Source organism: Kryptolebias marmoratus, linkage group LG7, assembly GCF_001649575.2.
Source record: "Kryptolebias marmoratus isolate JLee-2015 linkage group LG7, ASM164957v2, whole genome shotgun sequence".
In the NCBI taxonomy this organism is placed as follows: Eukaryota; Metazoa; Chordata; class Actinopteri; order Cyprinodontiformes; family Rivulidae; genus Kryptolebias; species Kryptolebias marmoratus.
The window spans coordinates 1,651,987-1,671,457 of NC_051436.1; the positions used below are offsets into that span (position 1 = coordinate 1,651,987).

General features: G+C 41.0%; 3 protein-coding genes across 3 annotated transcripts in view; 1 reads left to right on the forward strand and 2 right to left on the reverse strand.

Moving 5' to 3' along the window:
- Nucleotides 1–470: 470 nt before the first annotated feature.
- LOC108249740 (tripartite motif-containing protein 16-like) overlaps nucleotides 471–19,471 on the reverse strand; it is a 139,996-nt gene continuing 120,995 nt past the window's right edge. The window contains exon 2 of the mRNA XM_037976468.1: nucleotides 471–1,996. Within this exon, the coding sequence (XP_037832396.1) occupies nucleotides 563–1,996 (1,434 nt within the window). The 3' untranslated portion in view covers nucleotides 471–562. The remainder of the gene's footprint in view (nucleotides 1,997–19,471) is intronic.
- Nucleotides 10,973–15,159, reverse strand: LOC112449804 (Fc receptor-like A). The gene is made up of 7 exons (XM_025002271.2): nucleotides 15,118–15,159; nucleotides 14,189–14,221; nucleotides 13,361–13,482; nucleotides 13,157–13,277; nucleotides 12,800–13,057; nucleotides 11,666–11,827; nucleotides 10,973–11,191 (listed from the first exon to the last, which is right to left on the reverse strand). Exons 1-7 carry the CDS (start codon nucleotides 15,149–15,151, stop codon nucleotides 11,133–11,135), a joined length of 789 nt encoding a protein of 262 aa, XP_024858039.1. The 5' UTR covers nucleotides 15,152–15,159; the 3' UTR covers nucleotides 10,973–11,132.
- The window catches only part of LOC108229121 (type II inositol 3,4-bisphosphate 4-phosphatase-like), an 11,082-nt gene continuing 9,261 nt past the window's right edge, over nucleotides 17,651–19,471 (forward strand). Inside the window, exons 1-2 of the mRNA XM_037976462.1 lie at nucleotides 17,651–17,852; nucleotides 18,247–18,368. Of these exons, the coding sequence (XP_037832390.1) occupies nucleotides 18,297–18,368 (72 nt within the window). The 5' untranslated portion in view covers nucleotides 17,651–17,852; nucleotides 18,247–18,296. The remainder of the gene's footprint in view (nucleotides 17,853–18,246; nucleotides 18,369–19,471) is intronic.

Sequence of the window (19,471 nt, forward strand, 5' to 3'; positions counted from 1 at the left end):
AAACATCTCAGAGCACTAAGAGTTGTTCTGTTGAGACGTTAGATGTTCTGTCCTCAGAATCATCAGATTGAATCTACTGTTTGCTTTTAAACATTACACACAATCTGTTCATTTGTTGTTTGTTGAAGTTTCAGTCAGTAGCCCCAGTATGGATGGCTCTTTATATATACAGGACCTGCTTCAAGTTCTTGGAATAATCGGCAGACATTTAATGCAAAAGATGTAGATCTTCTTGTTCCAAGTTGCCCATGTCCAAAATGAAACTTTGAAAACCTTCAGAAAGTCTGTAAAATGTTGATCAGCTTCACTTTAACAGATTACAAGAAAAGTCTGAGTTCTTGGAAGGAAAATGAAAATATTTATTTGATTAAATGATAATAATCAGGACAGCAACAATGGTAAATACAGAACAACACTATTAATCAAACTGAACAAAGATTGAAAATTTAAATTTCAAATTCAGAAAATAACTGAATGTCATTGCTTCTAAAATGTTCAGGCTTCTTAAGATAATGAGAGAAATAACAGCAAACAGAAATAAACCTGCCTTCAGCCCCAGTTTTTATTTAGTTTTAATGAACTCAGCAGTTGATCCAAGGCCTGCAACCCAAACTCCAGCGTGGAGCGGCTGAGTGAATGTGGTCTGGACTCTGTGGAGGAGAGTCATGGTTTCAGAGACGCTGTAGAAAGACAGAACACCTGCTCTGTGGTCCAGGTACACTCCGACTCTGGAGGAACCAGGACCTGGGACTGAAGAACGGGTTTTATTGTATAAAAATGCATAACTGTTTGCACCACAATATAAGGCCCAGGATTTGTCATTGAATCCAAAAATACAATCATTTTGAATCCTGTTTCTGCTGATATTCTTGTATGAAACAGCAACATGAATGGCTTCCCCGCTCCACTCCACCTCCCAGTAACAACGTCCGGTCAGACTCTCTCTGCTCAGAACCTGAATATAATACGTGAATCTGTCTGGATGATCAGGATAAAACTGTTGTTGTTTCATTACTGTAAACTTTCTGTTCCCCTCAGATAACAACAGATTTCTGTGTGCTGTCTTTGGATCCAGAGTGATTTCTTGAGAATATTTTAAGAATTCATTTCTGGTCTTTGGTCTTGGTTCTGACAGTAAAACATGAGAGCTTCTCCATGAGATGTTTGTCCTTCTGTACCTCAGGACGTCCTGTAGTTTGTCTCTGAGCTCCTCCACAGCTGCTGTCACGTCCTCAAAGTGTCTCCGAGGACGACTCTTGATGCTGGATGAGTGTGTAGACTCACTGAGTGCTGACACTGAGGGGTAGTTGTGGAGAAACTGGTTGTGATCCTCTGTGTGTGAGAGCTGCTCCAGCTCGGCGTCTTTCCTCTTCAGCTCAGTGATCTCCTGCTCCAGCTTCTCCTGAAGCTCTTTGACTCGACTCACTTCAGTTTCCTGCTGGGATCTGAGCTGCTGCTTCACATCAGAGCTTCTTTTCTGGATGAGACGGATCAGCTGAGTGAAGGTCTTCTCACTGTCCTCCACTGTTTTATCAGCAGAGACATTGATGGCCTCCACCTCCTGTTGGAGCAGCTTCACATCTTTCTGTCGGTCCTGGATTCTCTGCTGGATTTGTTGTCGACTCGCCTCGAGCTCCTTCTGCTTCTCAGCTCTTCCTGCTGCAGCTGAGACTGTTTCATGTCCTTTATGTTCATCCATGAAGCAGAGATAACAGATACACTGCTGATCAGTACGACAGAAAATCTTCATCACCTCATCATGACGAGGGCAGATGTTCTCCTGGAGCTTCTTGGAGGGCTCCACCAGCTGGTGTTTCTTAAAGGCAGCAGATTCATAATGAAACTTAATGTGATTTTCACAATAAGAGGCCAAACAGACCAGACAGGACTTGACAGCCTTCAGTTTCCTCTCAGTGCAGACATCACAGGACACATCTTCAGGTCCAGCATAGCAGAGATCAGCTGGAGCAGCTTGGAGTCCAGTCTTCTTCAGCTCCTTTTTCACCAGAACAGGCCTCGGTTTAAAACTTTTCCTGCACTGAGGACAGCTGTAGATTCTCCTACGTTCCTCTTTGTCCCAGTGACCTTTAATGCATCTCCTACAGTAGCTGTGTCCACAGGGAATAGTCACCGGATCCTTCAGGAGATCCAAACAGATCGAACAAGAAAAGTTATCTTCATCCAGCTTTCTTTTCTGAGCCATTTCTCTTCTCAGTAACGACTCTGTGAGTTCTTCCTCCTTCTACCTGAATCTAGTTAGAGCTCAGATCACGTTGCTGTGATGAATGTCAGTGGTTCCACGGTTCCTCAGGTTTATAGCTCTGAAGGGAGGGAACAGGGAAATGTAAACTAGGCGTGTCTTTTGGTGTTTTACATCAGGAAGGAGGAGGAGTTGTCACTTTTCAGGAAGGTGAGCAGTTTAAAGCTGAAACTGTTTAACCCTTTTGACAATAAAGTTTATTGAAAACTCAATTCAGTTTTTAGATGGTAAACTATTTGTTTAGTGTTTGTATGTGAATGATGCAGATTTAGAGTTCACACTATAATCATCCTGTGCCTCTTTTCTGTACACAACTCAACACTGTTTTTACTCGTTTTAATTTTGGCATTTGTTCAGCTTCTGTTAGCTACAGTTTAACCAAAAACCCACCTGGTTTTTCTTTATATTTTCTTCCATAATTTGGTTAAACACAACCTGCAGCTGATAAAACTCACCTGAGCTCATCTGATACAGACTGACAGCTGCAGAGATGAAGGTCAAATATGAAGAAGATGAAACTTGAACCAGTCAGGACATGTTCATGAAACCTGTGAGTCAGAGCTGAGCTACCAACCTGTTGTTATGTTGCTGTTATTAAAATTATTGCTATTAATAAACATGTTTTTGTCAACGAGGTGAAACTGACGTAATGCCTGTCTGTCACGATTACCTGTTTTACAGAAAATGCCTTGAAGTGTTTTTGTGTGAAAGTTTTTGTTTTCCTGTTTCTAGTTTCTTTCAAAAGTTCTTTGAACTGGAACCATTTCAGCAAACTTTCAGCTAGATAACCCTTCATGTATTAGAACATTCAGCTTGTTGAGGACATTACAGCTGTAAAGGTGTTTTTTTGTAATTGTTGTACCTTTTGAAATATTTAGCTTTATTTACAAAGTGAGTGAGGGAAGAATTGAGCGTGAGATTACCAGATGGATTGGTGCAGCGTCTGCAGTATTGTGTTCTCTGTACCGGTTCATTGTGGTGAAGAGCAAGCTGAGCTGCAAGGAAAAGCTCTGTTTACTGGTCGGTCTACGTTTCTACCTTCATATATGGTCATGAACTTTGAACAGTTACTGAAAGAACAAGACTGCGTAACCAAGCGGTCGAAATGAGTTTTCTCTGCAGGGTAGCTGGGCTCTCCCTTAGAGATAAGATCAGAAGTTTGTTTATTCTGGAAGGACTCAGAGTAGAGCTGTTGCTCCTTCATATTCAGAGGAAACAGTTGAGGTGGTTCAGGCATCTAGTAAGGATGCCCCCTGGATGCCTCCTTAGTTCTGGGTATGTCCAACTGGGAGGAGACCCCAGATAGACCCAGGACACGCTGGGGAGACTATATTTCTCTGCTGACCTGGGAATGCCTTGGAGGTCTCCCGGAAGAGGTGGCTGTGGAGAGATATGTCTGAGATTCCCAGCTCAAGCTGCTGCCCCTGTGACCTGACTCCAGAACAGCAGTAGAGAGTTTTGCCTTGTATCACATCTCCCTCTTCATCACAGTGGATTGGTACAGAGTATGCAATACTGCAGAAGCTGTACCGATCCATCTGTCTGTCAGTCTCTCCATTCTTCCCTCACTCATGAACAAAACCTTAAGATATTTAAACTCCTTCACTTGAAACAGTATCTCACTCCTAACCCAGACAGATTAGTTCACCCTTTTCTGACTGAGAACCATGGCCTCAGATTTAGAGGGGCTGAAATGCATCCTCCGTTTCACACTTGGCTGCTAACCGTTGCAGTGACAGCTGGAGATCACAGCACAATGACACCAAAAGGACCACATCATCTGCAAATGGCAGAAACAGAATCTTGGGGCCACAGAACCGGATCCTCTCAACCCCCTGTCTGCAGCAAGAAAATCTGTCCATAGAAGTTATGAATAAAATCGGTGACAAGGAGCAACCGTGGTGAGGTCCAACTTTCACCATGACAAGGTTTGACTTACTGCCAGCACATATAGGGATCAATGGTTTGTAGCAATATACCCCCAATTTCATACTCACAGAACACTTCCCACAGGGTACTCCAGGGAACACAGTTGAATGCCTTCTCCAAGTCCACAAAACACTTGTAGACTGGTTGGGCAAACTCCCATTTCCCCTCAAAAACCTAGTGATGGTAAAGCACCGGTCCAATGTTCCACAGCTGAGAAGGAACCAGCACTGTTCCCTCTAAATCCTAGGATGGGTCATCAACCGAACTCTCTTCTCCAGAACCCCTGAATAGCCCTTACCTGGGAGGCTAAGTAGTGTTAGTCCCATGTAATTGGAACAGACCCTCTGGTCCCCCTTTTTGAAAAGGGGAACCACCACCCCACTCTGTCAATCCAGTGGCACTGCTCCCGATGTCCATGGAATGTTGCAAAAGGTCTGTCAACCAACACAGCCCAGCAATGTCCAAAGCCTTGAGAAACTCTGGGCAGAGCTCGTCTACGCCTGGAGCTTGCTTCAGCACAGCTTTTTAATTTCCCAGTGACCTCAACCCCAATTATAGACAGACCCGTCCCAAAGTCCCTAGACTCAGCTTCCTTCATGGAATATGTGCTAGTGGGATAGAGAAAATCCTCAAAGTATTTCTTCCACTGCCCGAAGACCTCACTGATTGATGTCAACAGAACCCCACCTGCACCATACGCAGTGTTGGTAGAGCACTGCTTCCCCTGCCTTAGCTTCTTGATCGTTTACCACATTCTTCTTGGAGCTGACTGAGACTCTCTAGCCATGTCCTGACCTAACTCCTCCAACATCCAAGCCTTTGCCTCAACAACAGCCCTCTTGGCCTGCTGATAAGACTTCTTCTTCACCTTGACAGTCTCCGTCACCTGGCGTTCAAGAATGGCTGCAATGAGAGGCACCAACAACCTTGCAGCCACAGCTCAGGGCAGCCTACTTGACAATGGAGGAGTGGAACATAACCCACTCAGACTGAATGTTCCTCACCTCTGCTGGGATGTGGCTGAATCTCTGTCGGAGGTGGGAGTTGAAGATCTTTCTGAAAGGTTCTTTTGCCAGGCATTCCTAGGAAACCCACAGTAGTCCAGCAACAGAACACTGCTCAGGTTCAGATCAGGTTGGCCATTCTTTTCAGTCACTACTCTCCAGGTTATACTGTCACTACGTACATAGGCACAGAAGTCTCCCAGTAAAATGATGGAGTCCCCAGCTGGAGTACCTTCCAGCAACCCCGCAAAGTAAAGCTGGACACTCAACAATAGGCACAAACAGTACTTAGAGGCCATCTCATCATCTGAAGGTGAAGGAAAGATACCCTCTCATCTATTAAGGAAAGCTGCAATGCACAGGCACCAAGCCAGGGGGCTATAAGACGGCCCACACCAGCCCAGCGCCTCTCAAGTAGATTGGTTCCAGAACCCAAACTGTGGGTTGAGAAGAGCACAACTATATCTAGTCTCAACATCTCGTACAAACCCAGGCTTCTTCTTCACCAGAGAGGTGACATTCCATGTCCCAAGAGAGTCAGCTTCAGTAAGCTTAGACTGATCCATAACTCATTCCACCTGATTTGTATGGCCCCCTCCTGCAGGTGGTGGACCCACAGGAAGGCTGAGCCAAACTGGGTCCCCTGGGTAGAGACCTGGTCACCAGGCAATCACCAAGAAGCCTCTCACCCAGGCCTGGTTCCAGGGTGGAGCCCCAGTAAACTACTTCCAGGTGACAAACATTGAGCTCCTTGTTCATCTGATCCATATAAGAATTATAAATAGCTCTTTGTCCTTTCGCTTTTTCTTTCCTGGAAACTGACCTGTTTGACTTTCAAATTCACCTGTAATCTACATATTCAAAGCTGGTTTTATTTGATTTGTTCCAACAGGTAAATTTATTTTACAGCAAGAAAAACTTTCAGTTCAGCACCTGCTGCCAAAACAAACACAACAATTATAAACTCTAAAAACACCAAAACATTGATGTTTTCAGTTCATTGATCAACTGTTTAACTCATATGTGGAATTAGTTCCAACTTCTTTCTGTTGTTTGATTTTTGTCCAAACGACTCTTTCCTCAAACAGATGTTATATTTTATATTACAGAGCTTCAAGTCTTTGACCTGAATTCATTTGTTGTCCTTTTCTATCATCTAGTGTTTGATTGGTGTTACTGCAGATACAAATATACCAGGAGATTCTGCCATAAAGAGTTTGTAAACATCTCAGAGCACTAAGAGTTGTTCTGTTGAGACGTTAGATGTTCTGTCCTCAGAATCATCAGATTGAATCTGTTTGCTTTTAAACATTACACACAATCTGTTCATTTGTTGTTTGTTGAAGTGTCAGTCAGTAGCCCCTTCTTCAGCTCCTCCACTAAAGCTGCTAAAATAATGTTTTTCACCAGAACAGGCCCCTGTTTAAAAATCCTCATGTACTGAGGACAGCTGTAGATTCTCTTCTGTTCCTCTTTATCCCAGTGAGTATTAATGCAGCTTCTACAGTAGCTGTGTCCACAAGAAATAGTTGCTGAAACTGTTTAACCCTTTTTACAGTAAAGCTTTTTGAAAACTCAGTTCAGTTTTTAGATTTTAAATTTGCAGATGCAGATTTAGAATTCACACTATAATCTTCCTGTTACCTTTTATTGTTTAAAGACACTTAGTTTCTGTTTTGCTTCTTTTAGCTACTGTTTTACTAAATTTAAGACCTTCTTTTGTTCATAGTTTCTTCCATAAGTAAACCTAATGACGATTAAACCAGTTAGGACATGTTCATGAAACCTGTGAGTCAGAGATGAGGAAGAAACCTGCGGTCCTGTTGCAGTCATTAAAACATGATTCATTAAGATGAAACTGATTACCAGTTTTTTAGGAAACACCTGGAAGACATTATTGTGTGTTTTGTTTTTCTGTATATAAATTCTTCTTTAAGTTCTTTAGACTGGAAACATTTCAACAAACCTATTTTAACTGTTTATATATAAAAACATTGAACTTATTCAGGACATTACTGCCCCTGCTGCACTGAGAATATCTGTCCATAAAAGTCAGAACAGAATCGGTGATAAGATTCAACTTACTGCCACAATGTGAACCAGACTCTCACTCCATTTGTACAGGGACCGAATGGCCCGTATTAACTGACCCCCCAATCCCATACTCATGAAGTAACCTTTACAGCGTACTCCAGAGAACATGGTTGAATGCTTTCTCCAAGTCTACAAAAACACGTAGACTGGTATGGTAAACTCTCATGTCCCCTCGAGAACTCTGGCGAGGCTAAAGAGCTGGTTCAGTGTTTCACATTGATGACAGAACCCACATTACTCCTCCTAAATCTGAGGTTCAACCATCAACATGATTCTCTTCTCCAGCACCTCTGAATAGACCCTTCAATGGAGGCTGAGGAGTGTGATTCCCCTGTAATTGGAACCAACCCTCGGGTCCCCTTCTTTGAAAAGGGGAACCACCACCCCAGTCTGTCAATCCAATGGCACTGCCCCTGATGTTCATGGGATGTTGCAAAGGTGTGTTAACCAAGACAGCCCAGCAATATCCAGATCCTTTAAGGACCTCATCTTTGGTTATGGATGGACCCACCCTAGAGTCTCCAAGCTCAGCTTCCTCTGTGGAAGACCTGCTGGTGGGATTGAGAAGGTCCTTGAAGTATTCCTTCTGCCATCCAATGAGTCACTGGTTGAGATCAACAGAACCCCACCTCCACTGCTGACAGCATTGGTAGAGGGTTGCTCTCAGAAACCTGACAGTTTGCCAGAATCTTCTTGGAACAGATTGAGAGTCTATCTAAAGCAGAAAATTCACATTTTTCTGGTTTTCTCTGAGTGCAAACATGTCATCCTAAGTAAACATCAGGAGGATGCAGTGAACGAGTGTGACCTTTGACCTTTTATGAGCACTTTAACAACCCAGAGTTTGACCTGACTCATTAAATCTACAGGTGTTCTTCAGTCACATGATAAAACTTTGTGTTAACGAGTGAAAAAATGAACAAAAGTGAACAGAAGAAGTTTTAAAACGCAGCTAAAATCTGGACTTCTGTTTCATACGAGGAAGAAGATGAGACTTCCTCAGGAGTGGTTCAACTGTTTGTGTCCACAGGTTTGATCATTTAAATAACTGCATGTGAGTCTGCACAAAGTTCACAAATTAAACACATTTTAATCAGGTTTTAGTTGCCTATTAATGTAACTATGGGTGTAGAAGGCATGTAAATCAGTTTTTGAAAAATAATTTTAACATTTTCTGGTGAAAAACAATTAAATCCATGTAAGTGATGTTGAGTTATGTTATATGATATTCATGGTTCACTGCAGAAGAAACATGAATATAATTAAATCATTGTTGTTGTAGCAGCGAACCCCAAAATACAGCCCTACAAATTTATTTAGATTTAATTTTTTTATAAGTTAATTTAGGTTAATTTTTAGACAGAAACGAAACAAAACAAAACAAAACTATCATTTTTTAGTAGAGGGTTAAAGAGCAAAATCTGCTTTTCGTAACAAACAAACAAACAAACAAACAAACAGATCGTGATGGAAAAATGGACTCACTGCTCCGAGCCGAACAGTCATGTGACCGCCGTGTGACGTCACCAACCGTTCTCACTGAAACTGAAACCAAAGCGCGGCAGTCCCGTTCCCATGGTTACTGTGTTGTTTCCATAAAAACAACACATGAAACACTACAGCCACAGAGGAACAGACTGACAGATCAGATGTACTTCTTATTAAAATAAAACATTTGTTTCCTTCAGAGATCTGATCGGAAATAATCGATAATAACGTCAGAGGTCAGTTAAACCTGTTGACCTGATTCGGCCACCAGGTGTCGCTGTGGTGAGGTTCCGAACGGAAGAACCGCTCGAACCACGGTCGGCCTCTCGTGTCTGAGCTGATTTTTAAAAAGCCCCGAAGACACAAACGGTTCGACGAGAATTCAAACACACCCGGAAGTGCTTTCAGGGCGGGTCGCTTACTGCGGTGGGCGCTCGGTGTTCCCTCCAGGGCTCCCCGGAGGGGCGGGGACATCCACGTGTCAAAACACTGAATCAAAGCCAGCCACCGTGCACGTCAAAAATGACCAATGTGTGCAGCTTGCTTTTGTTTTGCTAAATGTTATATAATCAGAATAAATCAGAATAAAACAATTATAATAACATGACAGCAGTTTGTTGTTGTTTTGTTATTTTAGTTTCTACAACTAACTTTAAATGACCAATAACAAAAGCATGGTAGATAGATAGATAGATAGATAGATAGATAGATAGATAGATAGATAGATAGATAGATAGATAGATAGATAGATAGATAGATAGATAGATAGATAGGGGTTATATATAATGGTGGGTTAGGTTTACTGTAAGAGTTGCGTCCGGCCCTCAGAGCTGTGAAGGAAAACAGCTGTTTTCTTTGAAACCTGTATCGTGTTTCCTGTCAAACCGGAGGTGACTGCACAGCCAGCGTTCAGACTGCTGTCTGAAGGAGAGGAAACAGAGACACAGGTGTTGCTTTTTGCCGCCTGCCTGTCAGAATACCACACATACATCAAACCCTGTGCGGTTTAAACCGACATCTTTATTCACGGCTCTGTTTCAGGACAGAAATGATCAACATGTTGCATTTAGGTGCTCAAGGAAAAGTGCGGTTTAATCAATCAGTTAAGAAGAATAAAGCATTTATGAATGTTTATCTGAAAACCAACAGTTTTAGGTTTAATTTTTTAGTTCTTAATAAAGATTAAAGTGGGATGGCTGACCTAATAAGTTTAACCAAAAAACTTTTTAAATAATGAGCTAAAAGTATCGATAAATGGTTGGAATCAACTTATCTAATTAAACAGCTGAAACATTTATTAGAGTATATATTCCAATTAGTTTGCTAAAAGTGATAAAAACTTGGAGTAGCTAGGTTAAAATAATGAGCATAACAGTTTTAAATATTTAGCTAACAGAAGGAGTGGAAAGTCAGAAATATGACTTAAGGAGCAAACAGTCTACCAGGTGAAACACAAAATAATTTTAAAAAGGTGAAACTGAACAACATGTTTCAACAAAACAAAATAAAGAAAACAACAGGTGGTCTGAACGTTAGCGTTAGTTAGCCAAAAAGAATAGACAAAAGAGCGGGAAAGTTCTTTGCTCCAAAAAAAAACTTGTAACAGTTTGACTCTAAGTTACAATAAAACGGTGAAACTGTCAGCTAAAATTAGGTTAATAATTAAAGTACTGAAAGTAACAAATTAGTAACAGTTAAGTTATATTACTGCTAAATAAATGAAATAGTTCAATTTAATAATTAGCTGCAGAAGTTAGTTTAAAAATTTTAACAAAATAAAAAAGTAGAAATCATTATTTTAAATACCCGAAAACAATTAACAGTTAAAATAGCTGTATAACAATTTAAAACCCATCAACACAAGTAGTGGATTTGCCTGAATATTACCACAGTTAGCTAAGGAGAAAGAGCGGGAAATTGAGGCATTTAACTATGAATCTGATTGGCTCCACTCCCATTAAACTAATTTACTCAGCACTTTTGGATAACATCTGTATTTACGGTCACATCTGCAGTGGGTGAAATGATAACTGCTCTACAACAAAAAGCGAAGACGCTTCACACCCTGTCCGTCCAACACTTCTAACCCCCCACACTTCCTCTGTCGACCTCTACACACAAACCGCCCGCAGCTTTATCGCAGCAAACAGAACCTCCAGCTGAACTCGACAGCAACACTGGAAATAAAAACACTGTGAAGAAGAAAAATATATTTTATTCTAATCAGGTAAACAAATATATTAAACCAGGATGCTGGTAAACAGGTCCAACCAGCATAAATCCAAACAAATAAAATATATTAGCGACATTTTTATCATCTCTGGGGTAATCTGTCAGCGGCGTGTTGTCACCAGATGCTAGGAAATGATCTGCATGATGACTTCGTCACGTGTTCGTCTCTGACCGGTCGGCTGATCTGCAGAAAAAAGGAAATTTCAACAGGAGGAAACGGATGTTTTTAAAGAAATGCAGCGTGAACACCCAGCACTGAATGCCTTTCTGGAAATTTAGCTAAAACTGAGCTGTTAAGAGTAAAAGAAGCAAAATACAAGCTAAAAGTAGCAAAAGTATAGCTGGAAGCTAATATTATCAAAAGGCTAATCAAAAGCTAAATGTAGCTTAAGAAGACCAAAACAGCCAATTTAATAAAGAACAATATTTTTGAAGGAACTGAAAGGATCTCCATGTGTTTCTATGGGGAAACTATTTGTGAATAAAGGTAAATATTTTGTATAAAAGTTTCAGAATCCAAAAGTCACAGCAGCCATCTCCTGAAGGAGCTGAAGGTTTTCTTGTCCACGCAGCCTTTCAGTGATTCACTGATGGAAGAATGATGCTAAACTTGGAAAAAGAAGACTGAATGGCAGGTATTGTGTTTCGGTCTGTTCACCTCTCTGGTGTTTCCTCCGGTCTCTGTAAACGAGTCCCAGAATGATGGTGGACAGCAGGTAAGGAGCTCCTACTATCAGGTGACGAACCAGTGTTGAGACCGGCAGCAGAGGAGCCGAAGGAGCCGAAGGAGCCGAAGGAGCCGGCGGGGTGGGCGAAGGTGCTGCGAGAAAGACACGTTCAGGTCGTTAAAAGTTACAGAACATCTCAGCCTTTAAAGCTTGAACTCCAACTCTCTGCTTTTTGAATCGATAAAGCTCCTCGGATGAGAAGCCAAAAGTCTTCAGCTCTGGACAAAAGTTCAGAAAACATCAGTTAGGAGCAAAACAAAGACACAAAGAAGCTCCTTGGATTGTTTTTAGCCACAACTGAGCCACAGTCTGCAGAGTCAAAAAGGTTTTTACACGTTTTATCTGATTTACCTCAAAAAATGGGTTAAAAGTGACATGACACAGAGATTACAGCTGTGGGAAAAAGAAACCAGCTCGACTGTTTTACCTTTTCACCCTCAGACCATTCCACAGTAATCAAAATAAAAAGAGCCAGGTTTGTCTCATCGGTCCCAGAAACTTTGGTTCTTGTCATCACGTTTTGGTGAATTCCTGTTTGACTTTTTGCATTTTCTCTCAGCGGTGGGTCAGAAAGAGACGGACCTTCCTTAACCTCGGAGTTCAGCTCGAATGGTCGCTCTTTTTCTGCCATCTATCCATCTGATCAACGTGGGGTCGCATTTCCTCTTGCGTCCAAGCCCTGGGAGGTTGGCTACAGTCACCTGAACCTTCTACTTGTCCGCTGTGGTCAGAGGAACGTGAAGCTGCTTGGAGACGGTCCTGTAGCCTCTAGCTTTAACGTGGAGATCTATAATCCTGTCTCTGAGCTCCTCAGCAGCTCTTTGCTTCCTGTGGTCCAGTTTAGTGTGGTGTACACAACCAAACCAAACTACACAACCAAACCAAACTACACAACCAAACCAAACCCAGAGGCTGTTTGTTCCCTTTCAACAGGCTGAATGTTTGAAGGAAAGCTCGAAGGCTCCTGTGATGCTAACTCAGGTCAAACAGTTTGAACCAAGAGGCTGATCTTCATCTAAATGTCACAAAAATCTCAAACGATGAAATGCTTCTTCTTTCTTTACCTCTGACAGTCAGCCGGCTCTCAGGTGACTCTCCTGACCCGTTGACCTTACACTTGTAGAATCCCTGATCAGACCCAGAGACGCTGTGGACCGCCATGTCTCCCGTGGAGCTGCTCTCAATCCGGATGCCGTCTTTGTAGAACTCTGCAGGGCCGCAGCTGCTGTCTGCACTGTCTGAAGTTTTACATCTGCAGCTCAGAGTCACGTCGCCTCCTTCTGCCACAGGAAGAGCCGGACTGTCCAGCATCACCGAACCGTCTGGACATCAGGAGGACAAACAGAAACACAGCAGAAATCAGAACATCTGAGGTCCAACTCGAAGTCTGGCTGGGTTTGATGCAGTAAACCTGCTGGTACCGGTGACGGTGACGAAGACGTCGCTGCTGTTTGCTCCCCGTCCAGCTTCACACCAGTAAACTCCAGTGTGTTCATCAGGGAAGGCAGCAGAGACCGAGTAGGGAGACAGGTGAGCTTTCACCTGTGGGGTGGGATAAAAAACAGACCGGTTCTGACCAGTATCAGGTCTGACACGAATTTATTCTAAATGTGGCTGAAACAAACCTCTCCGTCCTTCATCCTCTGCATCACTCTCCGCCCAGCGGGCTCCTCCTCTCCCTCACAGCTCACAGAAAAATGATCGTATTTAAAGAACTGAGATCTTCCAGGAGCGACGGACACAAACACTGGAGGAGGTTCCAAAGAGACAGATATAAGACGTGAAATACTCTTATCAACCTGAAAGTGATGGTAGCAACACACGGAACAGCCCCGGTACCTGCTATGTACTTGATATGTACCTGGTATGTACCTGGTATGTACCTGGTATGTACCCACTTGGTACCATCTATATTTGGTACTTATCAGGTAAGTACCCAATACGTACCTGGTACTTACTGGCTACATAAGTGGTTCTTACCAATTATTCACTAATCATGCACCTGGTACCTTTTGAATACAGACCTGATAGTATGTACCCAATAAGCACATGGTACTAGGTATATATTGGGTACATACTTGATACTGACCTGGAAGTACCAGGTATGGTAATTAACTGGTAATTAAAGAGTAATTATCAAGTATGTACCTGATAAGTATCTGGTCTTTATCAGTTTTGCATCAGATACATATTGGTTATATACCTTGTATGTACCAGGTATGAACATGATATATACCTGGTACTTACTGGGTACATACCTGGTACTTGCCATGTTCAGTATGTACTCTAGTTCTTACCAAAGTACTGGTAAGTACAAGTTACAGACCCTATATGTACCATTGTAAGTACCAGGTACGAACCAGGCTGTATTATGTTGAAGTACCAAACAAATACTAAAGTACTTTAACAAATATGTGGTAACTTTTAGTTTCCGTTTGATGGACAGAACTTACCTGTTGCTGCATCACAACCCATGAACATCATATCTGAGACAGAAATAAACCAAAGCAAGTTAGTAGAAATACTCAGACATTTAGAAAAAACTGTTTGTTTTGATGTATTAAATCACTTTAAAAGAGTTTATTTAGATTAAATTAAAGACACTAACAAAATTGGCTTTTAGCTCCAAACTGACATTTATCTGTTTATATTTTGTCGCATTGATCTTATAAACGTTTTAATCGGTGTAATCAAAAATAAAAAGTTTTAAAAACTAATGTTAATGTTTGGCTGTGAATTCATGAGTATTTCTCAATGAAATAAAAGTTGTATTTCTGGAAATGGGCCTTCAAAATAAGATTTTTTGTTTCTTTTATTCTTTTTTTCCCTAAATCCTATTTTGAAGCATCATTTGTTTTAATTTCCTCAGATTTTGTCTTTGAACACGACCATTTTTAGAAGATTAGTTGTTAATTTAGCTTCTTATCTGTCCTATTAATCACATAAAGGCTCCTAAACTCAAGGGATGAGCCAGTGATAAAATTACAAAAACAACTTTAAACTGGACATTTAGGCTCTTTGGTGCCAGCAGAAAGTCACAAAGACACAATTTGTTCCCATTTATTAAGATGAATTAATGAAAAATATAAAAAATAACACAGAACAAACAGAAACCAGGAATTTGTCTTTATCTGTTAAAGAATTATTAACTGAAAGCTCGACAAAAACTATAAAAATAAAACATTGAAAGAACTTCAGTCTTTGGCTGATTGTTAAACTGCTTTTATAACCACATAATAATAAAAACTGGACTTACTAATGTTTAAAAACAAGCTCAAATAAATAAAACCTATGAAGTACTTCAGCTGTCCATCATGAAGAGGAAAATATCTTATTGATTTAAAACATTTAATCCGATCAACAGTAGAAAAATGTGACTTACAGATAAGAAAACAGAGAAATGCTGCCTTCATCATCCTGTCTCTGCTGCTGACTGAGACAGAGAGGAAACAGGCGCTAAAACTGTCAGAAAATACAGATTAAAGCCTAAAATCAGGAAAAAAAATAAAATATGCGGGACTATTAATGTCTTAAAGTACAAAAACATGTTCAGGGATTTAAAACACAAACAAAGATGTTAAATATTCAAAATAAAAGTTTATTCTGTTGGTTTCACATTCAATAAGTCTGTAGATTTTATTGCAGATGAATCGGGCGCCACCTTGTGGACGGAGACGGAACGAGACGAGAAGTGGCAAGTCTCGCGATATTTTACGAGATTTTGTTTTTACTGCTCAAACTTAAACAAACAGCGGGATTAAAAAGTCAGAAATGATCCAAACACCTGATTTTTTACACCTGTAAGTTATCACATTATGTCTCAGTCACTGTTTGACAATTTGATCTGATTAACTTTATATCAAAATAAATAATTTTGTGAAATGTAAGAAGATGTTTTAAAGTTTTTCTGCTCGTCTAAAAATTATAACAACTAAAATATAAAAATAAATAAATATATAGCTGTTATTGAGTGTTAAATACCTGTATGATCTGTATGCTTCACACGTGTTCGTTCATTATCACCCGACGCACCAAAAGGCGGGCGACACTGTTTTTGCCCGTGTCTGTTAGCAAAATATCTCTAAAACCACTGGACGGATTTTAAGGAAACTTTCAGATCATTATCACAGGATGTACACCTACAACTGATTAACGTTTCGAGTCAATCCGATTCAAGATGGCCGCCACACCCATCTGATCGTGAAAAACACATAAAAGGCTACAACTCGATTAATTTTACAGATGTTGACCTAAAACTGGGTGTGGTAGTAGCCGAGACGGGTGTCCAACACATATTCTGAGCGCTAACAGACCTATAGTTTTTACACAGTGACTGTTTGTATGAGGCTTACTTACTGCTCTGCGTTTCTGTCCGCCTGTTCTGATAAGAGTGCTGCCTGTGAGCGACAGACGCAGGTGTGTGGTTACCATGGTGACTCTAACAAGCCACTGTCAGGTGCTTTAACGTTTCTTTTGTTCTTGGTTCTTTCTGCTCTTATTTTGCAGTTTTTACAGTAAAAAAAAAAAAGCAGTTTTTCTGATAATTACTAAAAGAAATCCCAAATTACTGCTGGACTTTAGAGAACAAAGTTGGAGTTGCAGGTAGTAACGCTCTATAATTGTAAATTTATTACAGTTGTTATAAAAAAAAAAGCTAAATTTGTGGAAACAAACCTTTAAAAGTGACTAAAGTTTGAGGTCAGCTCTGATGTAATGTTGTTCTGTGACCACAAGGTGGAGCCAGAACACCTGCGAAACCGTTTCCACTGATCCTGACTGGTGGTGTGTTGTCACGTAGACACACACACACACACACACACACACACACACACACACACACACACACACCACACACACACACACACCCCACACACACACACACCCCACACACACCCACACACACACACCAGACTGAATTATTATATCTTTTATTTAAGTTAGATTTAGTAAAGACCTTTAACGTGTTTGGTTGCCATGGCAGCCAGAGTCCAAGTTCATGTTTCTGTTGTTGATGTTCACAAAGTCAGGAAGTTCTGCAGGGCTCAGATAGTCACGGTACACACACACACTCACACACAGACACACACACACACCCACACACTCCTCTAAAGTGACTGATAAGTGTGTTCCAAAGTCCTCGTGTTGTTGTTCGAAGCAGTTTTTATCACTTGAAGACACCGCGCTGTTCAGGAGCATTCAGGTGGAAGGTTTTCTTTTTGTTGACGTGAAATGATTCTGTTTCTTTTTCCTCTCTGAGCCGAAGGAAACACCGTTTGTTTGTTTTCAGGGATCAGAACGTGGCCTGTTTTTGTGTCGTTGCAGCAGGATCCAAGTCAGAGGTTACAGCACAGACGAGCTGGCAACGCCCACCACCAACAAAGTGAGTGTGTGTGTGTGTTTGGTGTGTGTGTGTGTTTGGTGTGTGTGTGTGTGTGTTTGGTGTGTGTGTGTTGACAAAATGTAAGAGGATTAGTGTTGAGGATGTGGAAGTCCAGTGGTGGAAGCTTCGCAACACAGAGTCCTGATTTCTCTGAGTTAATCTCTGTTACACAGATGGATGGATGGATGGATGGATGGATGGATGGATGGATGGATGGATGGATGGATGGATGGATGGATGGATGGATGGATGGATGGATGATGGTTGGATGGTTGGATGCATGGATGGATGGATGGATGGATGGATGGATGGATGGATGGTTGGATGGTTGGATGAACTTGATGTTTGTCAGTTTTCCCTCGTTTCTTCAAACCATCAGCGTCACTAATCTCTACATTTCCCATGATGCACTTGGGTGAGTGTTTAATCCTTTGGATGAGAGAGGAGGAGGAGGAGGGAGAGGAGGAGGAGGAGGAGGGAGAGGAGGAGGAGGGAGAGGAGGAGGAGGGAGAGGAGGAGGAAGAGGAGGAGGAGGAGGAGGAGGAACAGCTGCTGAACCGATCTGGGTCATTTCTCCTGGACTCTGCAGCTCCTCTGCAGCTTTTCTTTTATTCAGATTTTTGGTTAAAATATTTTTATTTTTAATAATTTTGAGGAAAAAGAATCAGAGTTTAGCTGCTGCTTCTCTCAGCGACACATGAAGTACTCTTTGACATCGATGGTGCGTTCAGGTGCAGGTAGGAGAAACGGTAAACGGGCTTGTAATCAGACTAACCAAAAACAAAAATCTGTTTTTAATTATAAACGGCTTTAAATCTGCTTTGATTTATTTCATTTTAAAGCTGCTTTCATGAATAAATGTAAAAGTAATTTTAGACGTTAAACTTTAAGAAACTCTGATGTTTTTAATGTTTAAAAATGGATCTTTTTTTTTTAAAGGCAGGCGTAAAAGAGATGCAAGTTTCTGACAGTAAACTGAACAAAAACAGTTTTTTAAAGAAACTAAACAAAGTTTTATGGAAACTAATTAATAATTTTATTATAATGTTAATAAACATAAAAGTTTCTACCTAAATATTTTTCAATAGTATGTGTTTTAAATTTATTTTAAATAGTTTTGTCGGGTTACAGATGGGAAGGGGAACGTTTTAAAGCTCAGATTAAAGCGATAACGAGGCGCCATGCAGAGAGCGATGGCGTCCGTCACTGAGTGGCTCCGCCCACCTGGAGACAGCAGCTCCTCTGCTGGACAGGTAGGGAATCACACCTGAAACTCCTTTCATGTGAATGTTTAATATTTAAAGCATCAAACTGCAGGTTAAAGTAGCTGTTCCTCCTTTTGATCTGAGTTGGGATCAGATTAACGTCAGGAATCTGAACGGATTCCTCGGCTGCAGGTGTTCTCGGCGTTTGTTTTCACGAGGATTAATCCTTCCAGCTGATTGAGAAAGATCAGCTGACACGTCAGACCTTTGTTGCACAAACGCTGAGCTGCGGTCTGAGCGTGTTTGTCTTCGAGACGAGGTTTTCAAACGGCTCTAAAATGGCTGCAGCGGATTTATGGATTATTTGTGCCGAAACGCTCAAAACAAAAGCTTAACCCTCCTCCCAGAGGTCATTTTAACAGGAGGGTTAGGAGTCCTAAATATATCTGAAATAGACTCTGATGAGCTTTAAAGCTGTAAATGTCTAACACATCTCCTCCATCGTTAAATGATTGTTTGGGAGTTAATTTAACTGTGTTAGAAAACAGTAAATGTTCCTTCATCGCTCCGTTTCCTCCCAGAATCCCTCTCCTCCCGTCGCCTCTCGTCCTCACAGCTTTCAGTCGCCGTTTCCTTTCAGGAGAAGAAGAAGAAGAAGAAGAAGAAGAAGAAGAAGAAGAAGAAGAAGATTTTTGATTTTTAACAAAACGTTTATTGACAATAAATGTGTCACAATAAACTATTCACAACCAGAGTAAAAACACAACCAACACCAATAAACAATAAATAAATATGTACATATTTACATCAGGAGTTTGTTATAAATAAGTTCACTCTGATTTAAAATAGTGCACAGTACGTTTTTAAAACCCCACAATTTTAAAAAACTATCTAAATCTCCAGTGGCTCTGTGAAAACAAAACTCCAACCTCAGTCTCGCCTTAACGTTACATTTCCACAGAGCCACGACATCAATTTGAGGTCCAGCCTGCAATCTGTCTCTGCGAGTTATATAAATAGACATCTTTGCTTCTGCGATTAAATAGTTTAAAATCCGGGATTTAAAACTAGTGGCCTTACTGTGGTGCACCCCGTTAATAAAAACGGAATGAGTAAAAACCTCGCCAAAAAGGCTAAAAAAACTCATTAAA